The 22,396-nt window shown below is 46.1% G+C and overlaps 2 protein-coding genes across 2 annotated transcripts; both read right to left on the bottom strand.

Annotated features, from left to right (window-relative positions):
* Positions 1–1,280: 1,280 nt before the first annotated feature.
* slc16a5a (solute carrier family 16 member 5a) lies at positions 1,281–11,122 on the bottom strand. Its single transcript, XM_080517526.1, has 4 exons — positions 10,693–11,122; positions 7,369–7,512; positions 5,875–6,723; positions 1,281–2,559 (listed from the first exon to the last, which is right to left on the bottom strand). Exons 1-4 carry the CDS (start codon positions 11,033–11,035, stop codon positions 2,279–2,281), a joined length of 1,617 nt encoding a protein of 538 aa, XP_080373652.1. The 5' UTR covers positions 11,036–11,122; the 3' UTR covers positions 1,281–2,278.
* A 3,792-nt stretch (positions 11,123–14,914) lies between these two features.
* On the bottom strand, positions 14,915–22,093 carry kctd2 (potassium channel tetramerization domain containing 2). Its single transcript, XM_080517592.1, has 6 exons — positions 21,386–22,093; positions 20,351–20,459; positions 20,038–20,129; positions 19,697–19,792; positions 18,862–18,987; positions 14,915–18,692 (listed from the first exon to the last, which is right to left on the bottom strand). The coding sequence occupies exons 1-6, from the start codon at positions 21,758–21,760 to the stop codon at positions 18,663–18,665; spliced, it is 828 nt and encodes a 275-aa protein (XP_080373718.1). The 5' UTR covers positions 21,761–22,093; the 3' UTR covers positions 14,915–18,662.
* Between the last annotated feature and the right edge of the window lie 303 nt (positions 22,094–22,396).

The following is a 22,396-nucleotide window of genomic DNA, read 5'->3' as shown; positions in this document are numbered from 1 at the left end:
AGGCAACCATTTGACAGAAAATATACAAAGAAAGTCTACAATTTACAGTCAATATATTAGTTCACAGTTTGAACAAAATGTATTAACGGGTGGACAGATAGATAGATAGATAGATAGATAGATAGATAGATAGATAGATAGATAGATAGATAGAATGCCTCATCCATCCAAAGAATTCACAAGAGACAGCTTTAAGTCAAACGTTTCTTTATTTTCTGATTATAATGTATAAATAAAGACTTTATAATAAAGATATAATTTGGCCTGAAGCATTGCAAGCCTTCATAAATTCAGACGTCTTCTTCCTGCAGCACAGGTTCTGCCTGAACAGTGTTTACAGCCCTCCGTCCTCACATTTCTTTCTGTCAATGCGCCTCTGCAGCAGGAGAGTCTGAAGGTGTTTGACGTGTTTGAGCCGTTTAGAAAAGTGACCCACGGCGTGACATCGTGGCCCCCGGCGTTCCTGCAGCACAGCGGCTGTGGGAAAAGGCACTGTTGCGTTAATGGATGTGAAGCGTGTGACGTTGACCTCTCGTCATAACATCTCATGAACACGTTCCCTCAGCGGAGCTCGCCATGTGGAGTTGAATTCCCTCCACAGACCAAAAAGCTTGTTCTTTAAAAAAAAAAAAAAAAAAAAAACGTGAAAGATTGAGAATTTTTTTAAATGTCCATAAGGCCTTTGAGATTATAAAACCAGCTTTGAACTCACAGATTTTCTTTTGTTTAGTTTAGTCAAAACGGCTCAATCAGTTCTCATCAGTTCCATAGAAATGCCAGCGGAGGAAAAAACCTGAACCTTGTCGTGATGGGAAACCAGATTTAGAACCAGTGGATTCAGGAAACATCTACGTTCAACCACAAAACTGATCTGAAGTTAAAGTTTCAGAAACAAACAAACATTTAACTTAAAAAATAGAAGATCATTTTGTTATCACAGCTAAGAAAGACATTATTACCGATATTTAGCAAAGTGGAGTGATGTTACCTTTCCATTTTAAAATAATTTCAACTGTAAGAAAACACAAGAATTTCATGGTAATATTAAATAAAATATAAAATAAAAAAGCTACAGATGTTGACCTCGGTTATTCATGTATAAACAAAAAAGAACCAAACAAGAAATATTTTTTTAATGTTATATTTTTGTGAAAAAAACAAACTATTTTGTTCAGAAAATTGTGATTAAGCCAAAAATGTTAATGTTAAATTTCAAGATTTTTTATACATAATAAACTAATATTCAGCTAAATATTACATAAAAGTGAGTTGTTGTTTTGGTTTTTTTCTTACAAAAAAGGAAACAATATTAAGCTAAAAGATGTTTTTTTTTCATTTTTAATGTAAAGACAATTAAACCTCAGACTGATTTTTTTAAGTTGTTAAAAACCAAAAGGTTTAATTTCAGTTTTTCATAAACTGAACATAAAATATTTCAATGTCAAGTTGTCATGTAAGAAACTGTCACATACATTTTATGTAAAACAAAGAAAACAACAAAACTGAGTTTCTGATGTAAAAAAAAAAAAAAGATAATCTAAGTTGTTTTGTTCCTGCAACAATGAAAGCACCAGATATTTTATTATGTAAAACAAAGTTTTTTTTTGTTAAATATAATTCATATTTAACAGTGTCTGCACTCTTTTGACACTGGGGGTTGTGATAAATAATATTTGATATTTGGGTTTTTTAAAATCGGAGTTGTTACTTAAACAAAAATATGGATTTAAAAAAAATAAATAAATAAAAATGTTGTACCTGGATATTGAAGGCAGGGTGGCGACGCCCCACTTTGCTCATATTTATGGAACTGAACAGACGTGACAGCCGCCGCTTTAAACGGGACGCCGCCGTTTAACGAGTGTTTTGACAGATCGCGGCGCGGGAAGCCGCCAAAATCCAACAAAACAGGGCATCGCTATGAATAAAACCTGAAAACTTCCTCTTGGCTCGACAGAGACGAAGCAGCTGGAGGTGAAACTGGGGGTGGGGGGGGGGGGGGGGTGGGAGGCTTCAGCTGGTTTAAAGTGAGATAAATAAAGTTTAACAGAGGGAGGAAGTGAGGCGGATCAGCAGCATTTGATCATTAACGGTACAATCAATCTGGTTTTAAGAGCACATCCTCTCGTTTTGGTTTTTTCGGCATTTGTGAAAAAGCCTGAGCACAAACTGGGGGGATGGGGGGGGGGGGGGGGGGGGTGACCTGTGACCTCTGCACCTCTGTGTGTGTGTGTGTGTGTGTGTGTGTGTGTGTGTGTGTGTGTCACAGTGTTCAGGTTCACAGGCTGGTGACCTCGGCGCCGTTCGCCTTGTCCTTGTCCCGGTCCGCCTCCGTCGGGACGCTGCTGTAGCGGCAGGCGGTGGCGGCGGCGGGCCCGGGGGGGTCGGGCAGCGAGGGGGTCGGGGGGGTCGTGGCGGCGCCCTGCCGGGCCCGCGCCGCGCGCTCCTTCCTGTCCAGCCAGGCGAAGGAGAGGAGGAGGAAGAGGGCGGCGGAGGCCACGACGGCGCTGCAGGCGAAGAAGACGAGGTGGTACTGACCCGTCCTGTCCACCAGGATCCCTGAGGGACAGACGGGACAGACGGGACACACCTTTGGTTAATGCAGCGACACCAACCGGAGGACCTGCAGCCAGAACTACACCGTGACTGACAAGCGTACTGCATCAGCCAGAACTACACCGTGACTGACAAGCGTACTGCATCAGCCAGAACTACACCGTGACTGACAAGCGTACTGCATCAGCCAGAACTACACCGTGACTGACAAGCGTACTGCATCAGCCAGAACTACACCGTGACTGACAAGCGTACTGCATCAGCCAGAACTACACCGTGACTGACAAGCGTACTGCATGTGACGGCAAATATAAAGAAAAAAGAAAGAAAATCTAGAAGACGACTGGTCAAAATGTCTCATAATAAAGTGTGTGAATGAAATGAAAAACCTTCTAATGCTGTTTGAAAGCCTAAATATAGTAACATTAGTTTCCCCGAGATGAGTTGAGGAATCAGGTTCCGTCAGGTTCCACCAGGTTCCATCAGGTTCTACCAGGTTCCGTCAGTTTCCATCAGGTTCTACCAAGTTCCATCAGCTTCCATCAGGTTCTACCAAGTTCCATCAGGTTCTACCAGGGTCTGTCAGGTCCCACCAGGTTCCGTCAGGTTCCGTCAGGTTCCATCAAGTTCTACCAGGTTCCGTCAGGTTCTACCAGGTTCTGTCAGGTTCCATCACATTCTACCAAGTTCCACCAGGTTCCGTGAGGTTCCATCAGGTTCTACCAGGTTCCGTCAGGTCCCACCAGGTTCCGTCAGGTTCCATCAGGTTCCATCAAGTTCTACCAGGTTCCATCAGGTACCATCAGGTTCCGTCCGGTTCTCCTCACATCACGGTTCATATCAGCTCAAATAAAAACTCTCCTCCTCGAGCTGGAAAGTGATCCGGACCGCCCCGTCAGCCCGAGACGCCCCCTGACCTTTTCCCCACTCGGCCGCCGCTCGGAAACGCCACTCCTCCTCATTTCCTGTGTCCAGCTCGTGTTTCTAACCACTGAGAACAAGCTGCTGAACCCAGAAACCTCCGGGAACCTCCAGAAACCTCCAGAAACCTCCAGAAACCAGCCTTGGTGCCGCCGCCTCCTGCTGCTTCACACACGTCTTCAGAGCGTTAATGGACATCTGGTCGTAGATAAACTTAATAAAGAGCCTCGCTTGTATTAAGTGCAGAAGTCAGTTTGTGTCAGCAGGGAAACGTTTCTACTCCAAACATCCAGCGAGCAAAGTGAACTCGTGCTCAGAGCCGTCGGCTTCTTCCGCTTAAATTTAGCTCTTGTTTACGTTCCACCTGAACTCGGGACTCGAGGGTCAGGGTGTCGGTGTGCCGCTCCAGAAACGCTCGTCCAGTCGCAGCGCGGCAGCTTTAAGGATTTAAATCATCTTTCTTTGTTGAAAAAGTAATTGCTATTTATTTATTAATTTTTATTTTTTTAAAGTGACGGTCCCGTATTGAAAATGTATGTACAATATAAGAATACTGCTTGTACCATACACATATGCTTATTTGTATTAAATTATTATTTGTCTGTCTGTCTGTCTGTCTGTCTGTCTGTCTGTCTGTCTGTCTGTCTGTCTGTCTGTCTGTCTGTCTGTCTGTCTGTCTGTCTGTCTGTCTGTCTGTCTGTCTGTCATTTGATTTGATTTGATTTGATTTGATTTGATTTGATTTGATTTGATTTGATTTGATTTGATTTGATTTGATTTGATTTGATTTGATTTGATTTGATGTGATCTGATCTGATCTGATCTGATCTGATCTGATCTGATCTGATCTGATCTGATCTGATCTGATCTGATCTGATCTGATCGGATCGGATCGGATCGGATCGGATCGGATCGGATCGGATCGGATCGAATCGAATCGAATCGAATCGAATCGAATCGAATCGAATCGAATCGAATCTAGTCTTGTCTCGTCTCGTCTCGTCTCGTCTAGTCTAGTCTAGTCTAATTTAATTTAATTTAATTTATTTTAATTTAATTTAATTTAATCTGATCTAATCTAATCTAATCTAATTTAATTTAATTTAATATAGTCTAGTCTAGTCTAGTCTAATTTAATTAAATTAAATTTAACAGACAGACAAATAAATAAACAAACAAATAATTAAATTAAATTTAACAGGCAAATAAATAAACAAACAAACAAATAAATAACACAAATAAATAAATAAATACAATCTTTCTCTATGAAGCAGTTTTCATGCAACAGATGTAGATGGCATGACCGTCACATGATCCTGTTAAGAGTCGTTCGTTGGGGTGAACAAGTCTGATCTAAGTCAAAGTCGTTTTAGTTCCAAACACAAACAATCTGACGCTCACGACCTCGCCAAGCTGCTTGAAGCTGTACCTCGTGACGGAGTCGTGTTTTATCCTGAGCGGAACGTGAAGGAAGTGGACTTGGTGTCGTTTTCAGAAGTGCAGAGGAAGAACAAGCTTCCTGGCTTCAGTCCAGAACGGAAGTCATCAAACTAGCAGCTATTCTGAGTGCAGGCTTCACTTTTAATCACTGTTGTTTGTTCGGTACTTTTAGAAGGCGCCCGAGGCTCCTCGTCGTTCCTCCCTGCTTTCACGTTCATCGGTTATAACTGTGGTTCCATCCTCATCTCAGCCTCATGTGATTCTGGAGATCAACTGATCATTTTTCAACTTTTTTCAACCTTTTCAACTGTTTGACACTTTTTCAACTTGTTCAACTGTTTCAACTTTTTGAAACTTGTTCAACTTTTTGAAACTTTTTCAACTTTTTTCACTTTTTTCTATTTTTTTAACTGTTTGGCACTTTTTTAACTGTTTGAACTGTTTGAACTTTTTTTTTTAACTGTTTGACACTTTTTAAAAAAGTTGTACAAGTTTCAAAAAGTGTCACAATTTTCTAAAAGTTGTACATTTTTAAAAAGTTGCACATTTTCAAAAGGTTTCACAATTTTCAAAAAGTTGCACATTTTCAAAAGGTTTCACATTTTTAAAAAGTTGCACATTTTCAAAAGGTTTCACAAGTTTAAACTCTCACTCTAGACCAGAGACGGGTCACCAGGACAAAGCATTACAGTTTACCTGCCAGGCAGGACAAAGCATTACAGTTTGCCAGCAGCATTCACACTATCATGCATTTGCCACAGGAAATGCAGATCATCTCGTTATTGTTTGTTTTTTTTCTTGTTTCCTGGATTCGACTGGTCTTTAGCCTGAACCTGACGTGTTTGACCCTCTCAGCTCCCAAGAGTCCCGACGGCTCTCATTCAGACCGGGAGGCGGAAAACAAAACGAACAAGACACTCTCATAACACGGATTCTCACGCGGCTCGTCTGTCTCACCTGCGAGCGGCGGCCCGATGAGCAGCGTGACGCTCTCCATGATGGCGAGCAGGCCCAGCGCCGACGGGAAGCGGCTCATCTCCACGATGTCCATGAGCACGGTGAACATGAGGGAGCCCACCACGCTCATGGACAGGCCGTAGATGATGACGTAGACGAGCAGCACGGGGAAGCCCGGCCCCACGCTGCAGATGCTGTTGCTGAGCCCGTTGACCAGCAGGGCGGCGGCGAACACGTAGACGTGGCGCCCCTTGAACCAGGGCATGTTGAAGACGACGCCGAAGGCCGGCCGCACCACGATGTTGACGACGCCCAGGATGGAGAGCAGGAGGGCGGCGCGGCCCTGCTCCATGGCGTTGGCGGTGGCGTACGGCACCAGGTAGACCAGCGGCACCACGAAGCCCAGCATCATCCAGGTGATGCCGATGGCGTAGACGCGGTACCGCGCGTTGTTGCAGAACTGATCGAAGGCCATGTGTTTGCTGAGGGAGGCCAGCAGCCACCGGCCCGCCGTCCTCAGGCAGGACGAGTCCTTCCTCTGCTTGGCGTCATCGGGCGGCGGTGGCGGCGGCGTTCCGTGGTTCATCAGCGGCTGGCCGCGGTGCTTCCTGGGCTGGAGGGGCCTCATCACGGCGCCACACACACAGCAGTTGAGCAGGACGGCGCTCAGGATCAGGAAGCTGCCCCTCCAGCCGAACTCGGAGTGGAGGTAGTTTCCCAGGAAGGGCAGGACGCACAGTCCCAGCGCCGTGCCCGTGGACGACATGGCGTTGGCGAAGGCGCGGCGCCGCACAAAGTAGTGACCCAGGATGGTGACGGCCGGCTGGAAGCTGAAGCAGAAACCCAGTCCTGCAGAGACCAGAGCTTCAGTTCAGACACACTGGAGACGCAAAGATCATTGAAACAACATTCATCTTGAGTTTTATCCCGTTGTTCATGAAGCCATACTGAAATGTGTTGTAGGAATGAGTGTTGTAGGAACGTTGTTAGAATGTTGTTAATGTTGTAGGAATGTTGTTAGAGTGTTGTAGGAACGTTGTTAGAATGTTGTAGGAACGTTGTTGGAATGTTGTTAGAGTGTTGTAGGAACGTTGTGAGATCGTTGTTAAATCGTTGTGAGATCGTTGTTAAATCGTTGTGAGAGCGTTGTGAGAGCATTGTGAGAGCATTGTGAGATCGTTGTGAGATCGTTGTGACATCGTTGTGACATCGTTGTGACATCGTTGTGAGAGCGTTGTGAGAGCATTGTGAGAGAGTTGTGAGATCGTTGTGAGATCGTTGTGAGATCGTTGTGAGAGAGTTGTGAGATCGTTGTGACATCGTTGTGACATCGTTGTGACATCGTTGTGAGATCGTTGCGAGAGCATTGTGAGAGCATTGTGAGAGCGTTGTGAGAGAGTTGTGAGATCGTTGTGAGATCGCTGTGACATCGTTGGGAGAGCGTTGTGACATCGTTGTGACATCGTTGTGACATCGTTGCGAGAGCGCTCTGACCTGTGATGACCCCGGCGGTGACGTACAGCTCCATGATGGAGTTGGTGAAGGAGCTGGCGGCCATTCCCAGGCCGCTCAGGACGCCGCCCAGCATGACGGTGGCCCTGCAGCCCAGCCGCTCCACCAGCACGCTGCAGAACGGCCCTGCGGGTCACATTAATGCTCTTAGCTTAAAGCCCGCCGGAGCAGAAGGGGGCATAAAAAGGATTCCTTAATCCTGCATCAGGTTTCACATAACCGGTTGTGAAGCTGTAATCTGCACATTCTGGACGACCCGAGAGCGTGACTGGAAATACGTTTGGAGGGGATTTCAATCCAAAAGAGTGCAGCTTTGCGTGGAGAACCTTTCCCATGACCTCCGACACGTGACGATACCTCACCTGCTGCTGATAAGCGCCGAGCAGGAACCTTTACTGGGCCGGCTTTTGTTGTTAGTTAACAGGGTGGAATGATATTAATGACAACACTGAGACCGGGTGAGCCTCAACCAACCCAGCACTCTGGTGTCAGATGGAAACTAGTGGCAGGGTACTATCATTTCTCCACACAAGAAAAAGCTGGAGATTCAAGTCACGTTTGTTAAAATCCATTAAAACTGCCCGAAGGAAGAAAACGTGCAGAAAAGGTCCGGTTTTCACGTTTCGTGTGGCGTAAATCTGTATTCTGTATAAACAGTATGACTATTAGCATCATAGCGACTGAAGTTCTGAAAGAATATTACAGCTCTTCTCACCAAAAAGAGTGAAAATCAAGTGTAACACAAGGTTTACACTAACAAGTCTTTATTCAGTCACTCCTAAAGTCCTTCCACTGCTTTCAATAGTGTCATCCACGCCAAACGCTAGTTTAGTTTTGCCGATTTACAGCCTTTAATACATTTTTAATTTAAAATAAATATGTTTCTGGTAGTGAGTAACTCAGAGGGAAACTCAAGCTCCAGCTCTGAAAACTGTGCGTAGTGAAGAACATGACTTTCAAGCTAATCGGGTCTGAATACCATCAGAAAATTTACGTTTCGTAACAGTTGGAGGCACTTTGAGACCCGAACGTGGCTGACGAGGAACATGTGGATCAACACCAGGGAGCGAAGAGCCCAGCTGGAGGAAGGAGGTGGAAAAAGAGACGACTGAAGTGTAGTTTAACGTCTCAAATACGACACTGAGGTGAATACGAGGTTCGATTTTAGCGGAGATTAGTTCTTCGCTCATGAAGTGCCTCAATAAGCGACTGCTTCACACCGTCGCACGGCGCCAGTCTGAGTTAAAGAGCCAGAATAACCACATTCCTGCCTGTGTGATTACAGTGGTTTGATGTGAACACCGAACGGAGCTGACCTGTCCTTCCTGTACAAACGTATATAACGAAGATATCCCACTGTACATTACACCGTTAATTAAGATTATGGCGAGTCCACACCCTGAGACCGAAAAAAATATAGATATTTATGTTCCCCGCTTTGTCCCTTAACATTTTATTCATATTTTTTTAATACAGAGGCAAAATAATTTGCATTTTTATCGTCAGTTTCAACAAACTTTCCTCAATCGAAATTAATTTGAAGACGTGTGTGTGAGACGATGGTTTACGTGACGCGTCTAATCAACCAGCAGCTCTCAATTCGTATTGGATTCAAACATTTCGCTTGAAATACGTGCTGAAGGTGGTTTGTTTGTTGGTTTGTACATCGTCTCAACCTGCCCCTCCAAGCGTCTCGGCTTCACCGCTTCTCTGACGGAACGAAGTGATGGTGAGGTGAGATTTAACGGCGTGCGGGTGGAAAGAGGAAGTGAAGAAGGGAGGAGGAGGAGGAGGAGGAGGAGGAGGAGGAGGAGGAGAGACACGCTGTTTGCAGAAGCGGAGGAGGAAACGAAGCAAGTTCAAACACTGAGCAGAGCAGAGGTGAATTGAACGACAGTTGTGGCCATTGTGTCAGAAAAACAGGGCGAAATGAGCGAACGTGATAAATTCCTCTCTTCAAGGCTGCGTTGACACAGACGTCCGAGGGAAAAACACTAAAATTCTTAAATCTTTTTACACTTTTCTTCCGTCCCCACTTCAACTCTGAATGTATAAAGTAATATTAGTATTGAACTCTCACCCCGTCAAAGAACGTTAACGACACTTAGTTCATTAAATGTAATATAATGTAATTAATGCAAATTCTAGTAATAGCAACCTCACACTGTTCCTTATTTATTTATTATTTATATATATATATGTGTGTGTGTGTATGTGTATATATATATGTATAGGAATGTACACTGTTATGCATATATACTGTATTTATCTGTGTATAATATCTGATACTTGCGATACTGCACTTGTGGTTGGATGCTAAACTGCATTTCGTTGCATTTTTAATGACAATAAAGTTTAATCTAATCTAATCCGCACTTTCTAAACCTTTTATTTACTGAGTTTTCCTCTGCTCGTTTTTTCAAGACATGTGAAAACTGTGTATATACGATGTGCCGCGGTTGCAAACTGAACAACATTTAAGTTATAACTATTGTAAGCTGCATTTGTAATTTTGTCGGTGTTATTTGGCTGGCTCTCTCTCTCTCTCTCTCTCTCTCTCTCTCTCTCTCTCTCTCTCTCTCTCTCTCTCTCTGTCTCTCTCTCTCTCCAGACTTTACCCTTCAAGGCTCATTGCCCTGAAGCCAATCGGCAGGAATGCAAAACGCCACGGTCAACGTGAAAAATCATCCAGTGTCCCAGCCAAACCTAATATCCACAATCTGACGAACGAGATCAGAAAACAATAAGACAAACATGAGATTTCCATGAAAGGTTTGTCCCAGACGCTAAACGACTGGATAAACACGTGCTAATGGAAATAAAGCGCATATTAATAGACGCACAAACACATAGCATGTTTGCACATTCCTTGTCTTGTCTTTCCTTTCCTCATGAGTGTCCTTAAGAGCTGAATGATACGAGTACATTTTTCCACTGTGAGATCAATAAAGTCTTATCTTGTCTTATAGCATGGCCTATCTGACGCTGTCGTTGACGACGACGACGTGGAAAAACGAGAATAAATGACCTGCTGCCATGTTTTCTTGAAGTCTGATTCCCACTCGGGCGCACGGCGGAGTTTCACGGGAAAACTAGGATTATTATTGAACCCATATTTTACTTTTTAATCCAAAAAATCCGTCAGCACATTTATAAAATCATTTTAAAAAAGCTGCTTCACACAGACCGAGAGTCTTGTAATACCACTCCGTACCACCGCGTGGCGCAGCGAGTCGGTTTCAGAGAAGCTCCATATTCGGACTCAGTGCTGCCACCCCGTGCACAAAGCCGGCGCCGCTGCCTTACCTCCCGCGTGGAGCACCGAGGTCATGATGGACGGGACCCACGACGTCTCGCTGTTGGAGGCGTGGAACTCGTTCTGCAAGTCGGTGTAGAAGATCCCCACGCAGGCCGGGAACGCCAGCGTCAGCGCCAGGACCAGGATGGTGGCGACCAGCACCGCCCAGCCCCAGCCGCCGTCGGGGGCGGCGACGGCCGGCGGGGAGCACGGGGACGACCCTTGCCTCTCCTCGTCCTCCTCCTCCTCCTCCTCCTCCTCGTCCTCGCAGGCTCCGTCGTCGGGCGCCCGGACCCCCGACGTCCCGTCGCCTGACTGGAACGCCTCGCCCGCCCCATTCCGCCGAGTCATTGTCCGCACCGCGGCTCGGGCCAGGCTGCCGTGGTCGAAGGCGGCAGGGCGCCTCTGCTCTCCATGTCCGGGTGACCGCTGCGACCTTTACGGAGACCTTCAAACACGAAAGACAAACACCGTCATCGGGACGCTCCCTCCCACCAGACAAAGACCCAACTTATCTACGAAGACAGGAAGCCCTCCTCTGTTGTCTGAGGGCGGCTCTCGCCGATCGAACCAGTCCCGCCACATCCAGAGATTCCAACAAGCTCAAGAAGCTCAAGGGTTTCATACCGAGCTTTTTCACTGCCGCAGGCAAAATGTCCCAGACCGGTTCTAAACCCGGGGGTCGGCACCCCGCGGCTCCTTGAGCCTCCGTCCCACTGCAGTTCATCCCGGAGGGACGTAAGGAGGCAAGGCCACCCAGAGCGCAGTCCCGCTACAAAGAGTGGTCAAATGTAGGGTCGTGAACGACGCAGCGACGTGACGTCATTACGCAACAATAATGGCATGAAGAATGTAGAATTGCGGCTGCAGGTCACGACAGCGGCTCAACTGGTGTCTGAAGCCGGGAGCTTCCTGTACCTTTCACAGTAAAACTGCTGTGCTGCGGAGCTCCGACAGTTCCAGGAGGTTCATTGCAGACTTGTTGAGAGTGACGACAACTTATAGTGAATTACACAACAACTACAGGACATTAAAGATTTAATAATGTGTAGCGATAAAGGAGCTGAGAGCTGCAATGCATTATGGGAACTTCTGTTTGTCATGTTTTAAATGTAATTATTGGGGGTTATGTTAGGTTTGTAGTGTTGGTAGTAATTGTGTTTTTGTTGCTTAGTTAGGGGGGGGGGGGTGTTATGATGTCTCATAGGTGATAGTCACAGCCCAGGATCTCACCAGCCTGACAGCCCAATGAGAAGAATCCAGCAAGCATGAGACAAACATGAGATTGAAAAAAAAAAAATCCCTGCAATGAATGAGTCTCTGTGCGAATGTTCCAGCAGAATCGCCCCCCCCCCCCCTCCTTCACCCCCCTCCCCCACCCTGTACGGCCAGAGACACCTAACACCGTCCCCCACATGTTCTGACCACTGAGCACAGCGACGAGACAGAAACAACTCCTGACGACGTGGAACTCCAGTCACTAAACCAGTTTAACCCTCGACGGTCTGAACACAAACCGGAGCAAAGATCCAAACTAAACTCAACCTGGACTAACTAGGATTAACGTCTGTTCAATGTTACGTTACACTCCCCTCATACTGGTTATTACAACTAGTCTGAGGTAGTTATTACAACTATTATGAGTTATTACAACTAGTCTGAGTAGTTATTACAACTACTATGAGTTATTACAACTAGTCTGAGTAGTTATTACAACTATTATGAGTTATTACAACTAGTCTGAGTAGTTATTACAACTATTATGAGTTATTACAACTAGTCTGAGTAGTTATTACAACTTGTCTAAATTAGTTATTACAACAAGTCTGAGTTAGTTATTACAACTAGCCTGAGTTAGTTATTGCAACTATTATGAGTTATTACAACTAGTCAGAGTAGTTATTACAACTATCATGAGTTACTACAACTAGTCTGAGTAGTTATTACAAATTGTCTAAATTAGTTATTACAACAAGTCTGAGTTAGTTATTACAACTAGCCTGAGTTAGTTATTGCAACTATTATGAGTTATTACAACTAGTCAGAGTAGTTATTACAACTATCATGAGTTACTACAACTAGTCTGAGTAGTTATTACAAATTGTCTAAATTAGTTATTACAACAAGTCTGAGTTAGTTATTACAACTAGCCTGAGTTAGTTATTGCAACTATTATGAGTTATTACAACTAGTCAGAGTAGTTATTACAACTATTATGAGTTATTACAACTAGTCTGGGTTAGTTATTGCAACTCCTATGAGTTTGTTATATCAAGTATTCTCAACTAGTCTGGGTTAGTTATTGCAACTCCTATGAGTTTGTTATATCAAGTATTCTGAATTAGTTATTAGAACTACTCTTAGATATTACAACTAGTCTGAGATAGTTATTACAGTTTGTCTGAGGTAGTTATTACAACTATTATGAGTTCGTTATAGCAAATATTCTGAATTAGTTATTAAAAACTAGTCTGACTTAGTTATTACAACTAGTCTGGGTTAGTTAAGGACTAAAGTTTGAGTTATTGTTGTGACAACTGCCATGTCCCATATTGGCGAATGAAACTCTGCTAAGAGGGCAGTGTGTGTTATCTGCGTCTTCCACGTGTGTGTGTGTGTGTGTGTGTGTGTGTGTGTGTGTGTGTGTGTGTGTGTGTGTTGCAGTTCATGGTGTAAACAATTAGTCAGTTCAGGTTAATGGAAGTGCAGAGAAAACCATAAACCTCCCCAGACCGGGGCTCGAACCGGAGACCTGCTGAGGACCGACAGGGTAAACCACTGCACCGCTCACGGTCACGGTCACGTGACTGGAGGCGATCTCCGGCCGATCACTGCGGACGTGGTGAGTTTTGAATATTGCATTAAAATGTGCAGGAGGGGCGTCACCCACGTGACGGCGTCACGTGGGTGACGTCACGACGTACGTCGTTATCGATCAGGATCGATCGTGAGCATGTGAGTGATCGGCGGATGATCAGATTCAACCATCTTCCCCCCCGACACACACACACACACACACACACACACACACACACACACACACACACACACACACACACACACACACACACACACACACACACACACACACACAGAGAGAGAGAGAGTAAGAGACGGACTCGCCTTGCGGTGCCTCCGGCTGCGGTCTCCCTCGATGTGCGGGATCCGGCGGCCGTGCGGGACTGACGGGTCTCCCGGTGGGGGAGTGGGGGAGTGGGGGGTGGGCGGGGCCTGGAGGGAGGGATGCGGGCTGCGCAGGCCCCACAGCCGGGTACACGGAGTCCGGAGATCCGGGAGGGGCCGACTGTTTACTGAGCCTGGGCAGAGAGACAGAGAGACAGAGAGAGAGAGAGAGAGAGAGAGAGAACACTATATGCACTACATTTAATCAAATAATTAAAACTGAACTACAGTTATCACACTGCTTCTCACATGAGAGATTTCCACGCTATCATTTGTCCCATAGATGCAGATTATAGATTATTCCCTGGATTATTTCCATAATAACTAAATATGCTCATTAATAATTTAAAGCTGCAGTGTCATATCGAAGTGACGCCACAGGTGGCGGTAGTGAGCCACTGCGGTTTCTTCACACTGACCCTTCGACCCGGGCTGTGTGGTCATAATAATCTATAAATGATTGTTTTAATTCCATTTGAATTAACAGCTGGGCTTCACTGTGGAAACGATCAAATGTTTATTTATCCGTTTAAACAGGAAGTGATCTGAGTTGGTCTTTTCTTCTGAATTAACGATCCTAAAGTTGTGTAAACACAAAACACTGCGCTAAATATTGAGATATGTGCCGTTGTTGTAGTGGTTTATTTGATCATTTTGTGTTTTTGAATTGACTTTTGGAGCCGTGTTTCTGATCTCCCTCTAAAATGTTAAACTGTTTCACTAGTTATATCATTCCACTGATAAAATTCATTAAAAAAAACATTAAAAACTTTATTTCTCTGCTGCAAGTCTTGTCTTATTTGGAAATGTAAAAAGGGAGAAATGTGAATAGACGATCAGCTCTCGTCTCCAAACTGTGTGACGTCCCACCAAAACATTGTGATCCTTTCTAAATATAATGGAAAAAAAACTATAGTCAATGTCTTTTCATTAGGTTTGTGGGGTGAGATCCTCCACTGGTGGCAGTTTGTAGTTTGACGTGAAACCTCTCGATATAATCCACGACGACACAATCAACAGTCAGAGAGTCGAGTCGTAAAACACAAACACATTTTATGATTTAAAAACCAGACTGGGTTTTGTTAAAATCGTCACATGTTAAAGAAACAACATCGGTAGACAAAATTCAAAAAATACAAAATAAATAAAAGTGAAACAATTAGACAAAACATTCTTTTTTTCTTTTGGGTGGGCTTCCAAACGTTTCTCCACAGTCTCCATTGACGATATTCACATTTGACATAAATACTGTTGATAAATGAACACAAAAGTAAGTTAATAAGTGACGGTTTCAATACGTCTAAATGAGCTCGTGTCCACAAACGCATGCAGGTGTTTTACAGACTAACTGGCAGAATGATCCGTGGGTTTCAAAAATAACCGCCTTTCTTTAGCGCGGGTGATACGAACCCTGATCGGGTGGAGGTGGAGGTGGGGGTGGGGGGGGGGGGTCTGCAATTGGGCTGTTACTTCCTGTTGAAGTTAAACTGTTGAAAATACACAAAGGAACACGTGAGTAGAGAATATGTTCGTCTGTCGACCGACTGTTCCACAAGAAATCTACGAACCTACGAACCATGCCGCCCCCCCCTCCCCCAACCCCACCCCCACCATGCATCACATACACTTTGCACTAACACGGAGGTCAGAGACAATCCGGAACACGACATCAGAATCTCTAGAACAACGCATGCTCTCGTATTACCACGTGCCCAAACAACAGATATAAGATATACGTATATAGTTTTTGCAGTTTTGTTAAAATTGCACATTGTTCATTTTCGACTAACTAGTGGAGGTAAACGTAGGAACTCGTGGTAAAAAAAAAAAAAAAGTTCAAATACATAGTTTGGCTTTCAAAAGATGTGGCTCGGGTCAAAGGCGGAGATCGTTCGGATTCAGCGGCGCCTCTTTCAGTGGTTCCCAACTTCCTTCTGATCTTTGAAGTTAACGTTCGATCGCAGCATTAACGTTAACGTAACCCCGCCCCTCGTTTAGTGCCAATGTCTCTTTTTTTTTTAGTCGAAGTAACGCTGGAATTAGTTTTAATAATGTTCAAACTTCGAACTTGTGAATCGTCACTGCATGCTAGCAGTTAGCCGCAACCGCTAACACGCACAAGTTGAAAAATATATGAATAAATTATCTTCTTTTAATGGAGCACATTAGCGTCTCGTCACCAAACACAAATTACTACATTTAAATGGCTAATATAGCGACAGAGAGTCGTTAGAAAAGGAAAACGCTGAAGTTAGCATTTAGCGCAAAGTAACACAAATGCTAAAGATGCTAACATGGTCATTTAAACACTTAACAGTTGCGAGAGGCCTTTAATTAAACGTTACCTCTGTCCTCACGTCTACATTTCCTACTTTGACGACAGATTTCACTCACTGAACCAAATGCTAATAATAGCATGCTAGCACCACGCAGCGCTGAATTTAGCTCATCGGCTCGGAGGGAACTTGTTCATTGTAAATCAGGTGCAAGTTGTCCGACGTTAGCATGAACTGCAACGAGTGACAAAAAACCGGATCTTTGCTCAGACATTGTTTGGTTCGATATATTAAAATATAAATTATATTAAATTGATATATATATATATATATATACCGCCAGGTTGGGAACCATTGAACGACAGGACGGAGGTGAAAATCCAACCGGGTTTACAAAAGTACCCGGAACATCAAGTGCCTGAAATGTTGATATTAAACATCTTTAAAAAACAAAACAAAAACGTGATCATTACATTAATATAAGTGGCTTCAGCATGCAAATCAAGGAGAGGAGCCAGTTTGACGTGGGGATGGTTTCCGATAAGAAGAGCACTGCTGGAGTTTTTACTAAGATACAAGCGGAGGAGGGGGACGGAGGAGGGGACGTCTCGGGCGCCGAGGCCTCGGGACGAGTCTGTAGCCGCGAAGCAAACGACGCAAAGAAAGCAGCTTTTTCAGTCGGTGAAATGCAAAAGAGAAAAATCTCAGGGGCGATTTCAGTTTGGCCGGGAGGCGGAGAGGGGCCTCGGGTTGTGTTTTTGTTTTTGTTTTTAGGAGTAGATAAAAGAAGGGGGACGGACAACAACTGTGCACAACACAGATCAAAGGCACGACACTGGACACAAAGGGGAAAACGACACCCGTGGCGCTTCTGTTAAGACGACGGCGGCGGCGATGGCGAGCGTCTCGGCGGGGTCGGGGGACGAAACCACGCGAGAAGAAACCAAACAGAGAATCACAGCAGAGTCTGAAGCCCGGAATCGTTTTAAACTTGTTTTTGTTCATTGCTTTGTACAAATGGGGGGAAGTGGGGGGGGGGGGGGACCAGTAAGTGGCGTTCAGTAGCTAGCTATAGCCGGCGCCGTGAGCTAGCTCCCCCGGGGGAAAAACCTGGATTTTGAGACGAGGCATCTCGCGATATCGTTTTTTTTTCCTCGACGCGTCTGGTAGCTTGCGCGTTGTCCGTGAGCGCGGTCAAGCTAGGACGGAAACGACGACAGCTTTGGGTCGCGGCCGCAGGACGAGCAGGTAAAAACGAGTTCAGGACCGAGTGGAGGAGGGGGAGTGGGAGGGGGAGGGGACGACAACAAAAGAGGCTTTGAAATAAAATGTCACATCGAGAAAGAGACGCTTCGCCCTGAAGCTCAGAAAGTTGAAAGGGGTGGGGGAGGGGAGGGATGGGGGGGGAGGGGTGCTACAGGTGCCGCAGACCGTTTCGACTTGGCTCGGCGAGGAGAACGACGCCAGAACGAGAACAACGGGCCGTTCGGGGGGGGGGGGGGCGTTGCTGGCACTCGCCGTGCGGCGCCATCCTGGCGGCCATGACAGTTTTTCCGTTTTACGACGTAAAGATATGCAACAGATCAAAGAAGGATATTCTAGAGAAAACGTGTTTTTTTTCTTCTTCTTTCTTTTCCTGGAGAAACACCACAGAAAACGTGCAGCTGCAGAAGGGATGACATCCGCTTGGAGGACAGGAAGCCGAGAGGCCCCCTCCCCCGAGGGGCGGGGCTGATATCGTCTTTAAATAGACCACGCCCACCACAGTACGGAAATATAGGACTACTATGGTACAGAAATCAATAATTACACCATTTGCATTCCATTTTTCATATAGTTTCATCATGTCGCCTATAGATTCATATAGATTCCTCACATGCCTTGACGAGTTTTACACGAGTCTCTCTCTCTCTCTCTCTTTTTTTTTTGCCTTTTTCAGTCACGTGTTTTTCCTCAGATCGGGTGGTTTTGGGGAGACGGGTTGAACCGGGCCGAACCGGGCCGGCTCAGATCCACCGGTCCTCCACTGATGTTCCTCCTTTTTTTTGGGGGGGGGGGGGGGGGGTGGAGAGGAGGAAGGCTCGTTTTCATTCCTTTTTGTCCTTTGCGAGTCCTGAGGAGATCTCTGCTGAACTGTGTGTGTGTGTGTGTGTGTGTGTGTGTGTGTGTGTGTGTGAAAACGAGCGAGGATCTTGTCTGATAAAAGCGACAGAGATCAAAATGATGATGATGATGATGCCGACGACCTTCCTCACTGCTGCTGCTTCGACCAATGAGAAGCTGCGACAGAAAACACTCACTTGTCGCCTTTTTTTTTTTTTTTTTAGTAGAAGAAGAGTTAGCAGGAGGACCTCCTCTCCTCCCCTCCTCCTCCTCCTCCTCCTCCGTAGACTGAGGGGAGGCGCACCAGGAGGAGGAAGAGGAAGAGGATGAAGATGATGAGCATGTTGATAAAAACTGGAGAGAAAGTCCACGTCGTCGTCGTCGTTGTCGATAAAGTTGCGGCGGCGGCGGCCTGCTCACATCCGAGAGCCTCGCTCCTGCAGGATCTGCGAGGACAGAGAGGAGAACCGTCTGCAACCGGGCCTCGTCTGATCGGGCGGGCGAGGCTGGTGTCAAATTACCAGCGATCCCCGCCGGCACCGAGGCCTTTCCCAGACGTCTCTCACAGACAGACGGACGGTTTATTTTGGCGGGGGACCGACCGGCTCCACTCACCTTGGCCTTCTCCGTGGGCTCGATGACGATGCCGTTGGTGGAGTTGTTGAGTTCCCGCGACACGACGCAGAGGAACTCCGCCTGGTCCTCGTTGCCGTAGTTGTAGGACGAGCCGATGCTGATGAGCTGAAGACGGAGGGAAAAAATACAGACGGGGAATCAGGTGGCGAGTTTGTGACTGAGGAACAACGTGTGTTTGACACAGAGATGGAAGCTTCCGGAGTTCTAAACCGCGTCAAGAATAAAGAATAACAAGGAGTTTGAGGAAGTTTGATGTTTCTACGGTTTCAGTCGGGGAGTTGAAGAACGAAGGACGTGTGAGGAAGTTTTAGAAATTGTTCTGAGAGTTTCTCAAATGCGAGAGCAGTTTTTCAATATGTCCATCATAATCCAGATTATAGAGCATTTTCCTCCTCTAACATCCAGATTATAGAGCATCTTCCTCCTCTAACATCAGATCATGGAGCATCGTCCTCCTCGAATGTCAGATTATAGAGCATCTTCCTCCTCGTACATCCAGATTATAGAGCATCTGCCTCCTCGAACATCCAGATTATAGAGCATCTTCCTCCTCTAACACCAGATTATAGAGCATCTTCCTCCTCTAACTGATGTAACTAGTTACTGTAACTACTAGATATTTTCAGAAACCTGCTCGTCGTACTTTCATGAACTCCGGACGTTTGTTTTTTCAGACGACGTTTCTCAAACAGAATCAGAACCGAGAGCAGTTTGTTCCTCCGCAGATTGACATCGTTTCAATGGAGCATAAATGAAAACATAAAAAAAAACAAACAAACAAACAAACAAACAAAACTCTTTAAATTCTCTGCACCTGCTCAAACTTCCAGCCGTCCGACATGGTGGAGACCATCTGAGTGAGCTCCTCCTCCTGGCACTGGAGGACTCGGTACACGTGCTTCACCGGGCCCTGGACACACACACACACACACACACACACACACACACACACACACACACACACACACACACACACACACACACACACACACACACACACACACACACACACACACACACACACACACACACACACACACACACACACACACACACACACACACACACACACACACACACACACACACACACACGGCGTCACTGAAACGATCCAGACCTTACCCCCCCCCCCCTCCCCCGTCTCGTCGTCCCTACCTGAGACGTCCGGTTCTCGTTGTCCCGTATCCTCTCCTTCACCAGACGCACCAGCGAGGCGATGTTGTAAAACTCGGCTTCCTCCAGGACGCCTGAGAACAAAGACGAAGCTCAGCGTCTCGGCTTCTCGCCGCCGAAATTCTATTTTATACATTTTAATGCGAGTTAGTTTGAAACAAAACCATTTTCCCTGTTCGAGAAACAAAACACGTCGTTTGGACTTCCTGTCTGCTCTCAGCCGCTCCGTGATTGGCCGGCTGGACCGACGGGAGCAGAGCAGCTGATTTTTTTTTTTTGTTTGTTTGTTTTTTACCTTCTTCAGCCAGATTCTTGTCCATGATGAGTTTCCCGTGTCGAAGGTAGTTGAGGATGGGGCCGAAGTACGTGGGGTCCCTGTCGATCAGGTAGGCGCCGGTCTCGTCCTGTCAGGGAGCAAGTTGATCAATCGTCAATACGGCGAGCGGGTCCAACATCCAAACGCCACTATCGGTGTGAGCGAATGGCTGAACGAGAAATAACATACAATATACATATAGATCTGTCCAGAAAATGTGCAGTTTAAATGTCTCGTCCCGCAAAATATTGATCTGTTCTGATCAGACTCCACAGGGATCAATAGTGTTTTAACGTCTCGTTCTGTTATTTTGCATCTCTTACTGCTCATTTCCTCGCAGCTCTTTATCATTTTGAGTCGTATTCTATTGATTTCATCGTCTTTATGCAACATTTTACCGTCGTTTGCGTCACACTGAGCTCCATAACGACCATTTGTTCCTTTAAATGTTTTGTTTTTTTAATTAAAATATTGTATAATAGTAATACAACACCGAACCCAATACATGCAAATATTGTTGTTCAATAAATCAATGTTTTCTTTGCAATTACTACAATTTACCAGGTGTTTAGGCCAGACTGCATTAAAGGTTTTCCCTATTAGGGAGTGTTTAAAAAAAAAAAATAATTATATTGTATAATAGTAATACAACCCCGAACCCAATGCATGCAGATATCGTCGTTCAATAAATCAATGTTTTCTTTGAAATTACTACAATTTACCAGGTGTTTAGGCCAGACTGCATTAAAGGAAGCATTTTCTGTATTGGAGAGTGTTTTTTTTGTTTGTTTGTTGTTGTTTTTAGGGGCATTTGGAAGTGTTTTCTGAAATTTGTAGTGTTTTGCACTTCCAGGCCACCGAACTACAGATTGAAACAGACATTTATCCTCCTATAATCCCACAAAACTCCAGAATTTGTTCTCCTGCTGGTCCAGCAGTTCTGCACCAGGTGTTTCACAGTGAAGTTGATTTTTTTTTTTTTTACCGTGTTTTATTGAGAGTGAATTCTCCCACCTTGTCGGAGTCCAGGTCCGGGTCTTCCTGGCACAGCCGGAACAGGAACGACTTGGGGTCCCGGCAGAGGGTCTGCTTGGTGGTCATGAAGTAGGTCCCCCCGACGTTCAGCCGGACCCAGCGGGGGCCCGGCTTGTCGCCCGATTCGGACGGGGAGCTGGGGTTGCTCTTTCCCGGGAAGCCGAACACCGACCTGCCGCCTCCTCCTCCACCGCTACAGCCGCCGCCTCCCCCGGCCGGGCTGAGCTGGCTGCCCCGCGGAGGGACCAGCAGGGTGGGCGACGCCAGGCGCACCGTCCCGCGGACCTCGCGGTGCTCGGCCGGCTGCTCCACGGTCGCGGCCCCGCTGGGCTCCACGACGTGCAGTTCGGCCATGTTCCCTCCTCTCGGCGTGCGGACTGGTGGGGGGAGAGAGAGAGAGGGGGAGAAAGGGGCTCCGAGCTCCGGGCCGCGGCTCGCTGCTCACTGCGGGGGGAAAGCGCTCGGCTCCGGGCCGGCCTGTAAACACTCTCAGCCGCGGCGGCCGCTGGTCATCGGGGCGTCGCTTGCCCGGACTCGAACCTCCTCCACCCGCAGAGCCGCAGATTCCCCCGCGCGTAAAAAGGCTACCGGAGGCCGCGCGGTGTGTGTCGCCCCGCGGTTAATCGGTTGTTCGTTCCCCCGGTTGATTTGTTCATTCTCCGTTCGGAAAATGAGAAGAAACGCAGAGCTTCCGGGTTGTGACGTGTTTACTGTTTACTTCCGGCGCGTCGCGCGCCGAGGAGCCGGAGAGGAGCAACCTGCGGCCCGCGACCCGCTTCCATCGCCCCGCAAAAAATCCTGGAGTCACCCTTTAATGTGACCACAATTCAAACCGACATCCTGGATTTAACAGAGTCCTAATAACAATAATAGTTTTGTAATATAAAGTAACAAAACGCTTTTTTTTTTTTTTGTTGCAAAAACTTATAATGAATCATATTTCTAAGAAATACAACCCTGTTTCTATGCGTTATTACATGTTTGGCTGCA

The sequence above is a fragment of the Blennius ocellaris genome (assembly GCF_963422515.1).
Source record: "Blennius ocellaris genome assembly, chromosome: 21".
Lineage (NCBI taxonomy): Eukaryota > Metazoa > Chordata > Actinopteri > Blenniiformes > Blenniidae > Blennius > Blennius ocellaris.
The sequence above is the reverse complement of the archived record's forward strand: the minus strand, read 5'-3'. Positions and strand labels throughout refer to the sequence as shown.

Excerpts from the sequence above, each read along its gene's own strand:
- slc16a5a (XM_080517526.1), bottom strand. The coding sequence starts at position 11,035 with ATGACTCGGCGGAATGGGGCGGGCGAGGCGTTCCAGTCAGGCGACGGG. Across the intron at positions 7,513-10,692 it reads CTCGGTGCTCCACGCGGGAG|GGCCGTTCTGCAGCGTGCTG; the intron begins GTAAGGCAGCGG and ends TGTGACCCGCAG. Across the intron at positions 6,724-7,368 it reads CACCGCCGGGGTCATCACAG|GACTGGGTTTCTGCTTCAGC; the intron begins GTCAGAGCGCTC and ends TGGTCTCTGCAG.
- kctd2 (XM_080517592.1), bottom strand. The coding sequence starts at position 21,760 with ATGGCCGAACTGCACGTCGTGGAGCCCAGCGGGGCCGCGACCGTGGAG. Across the intron at positions 20,130-20,350 it reads CAAGAATCTGGCTGAAGAAG|GCGTCCTGGAGGAAGCCGAG; the intron begins GTAAAAAACAAA and ends CTTTGTTCTCAG. Across the intron at positions 18,693-18,861 it reads AGCCCACGGAGAAGGCCAAG|ATCCTGCAGGAGCGAGGCTC; the intron begins GTGAGTGGAGCC and ends CTGTCCTCGCAG.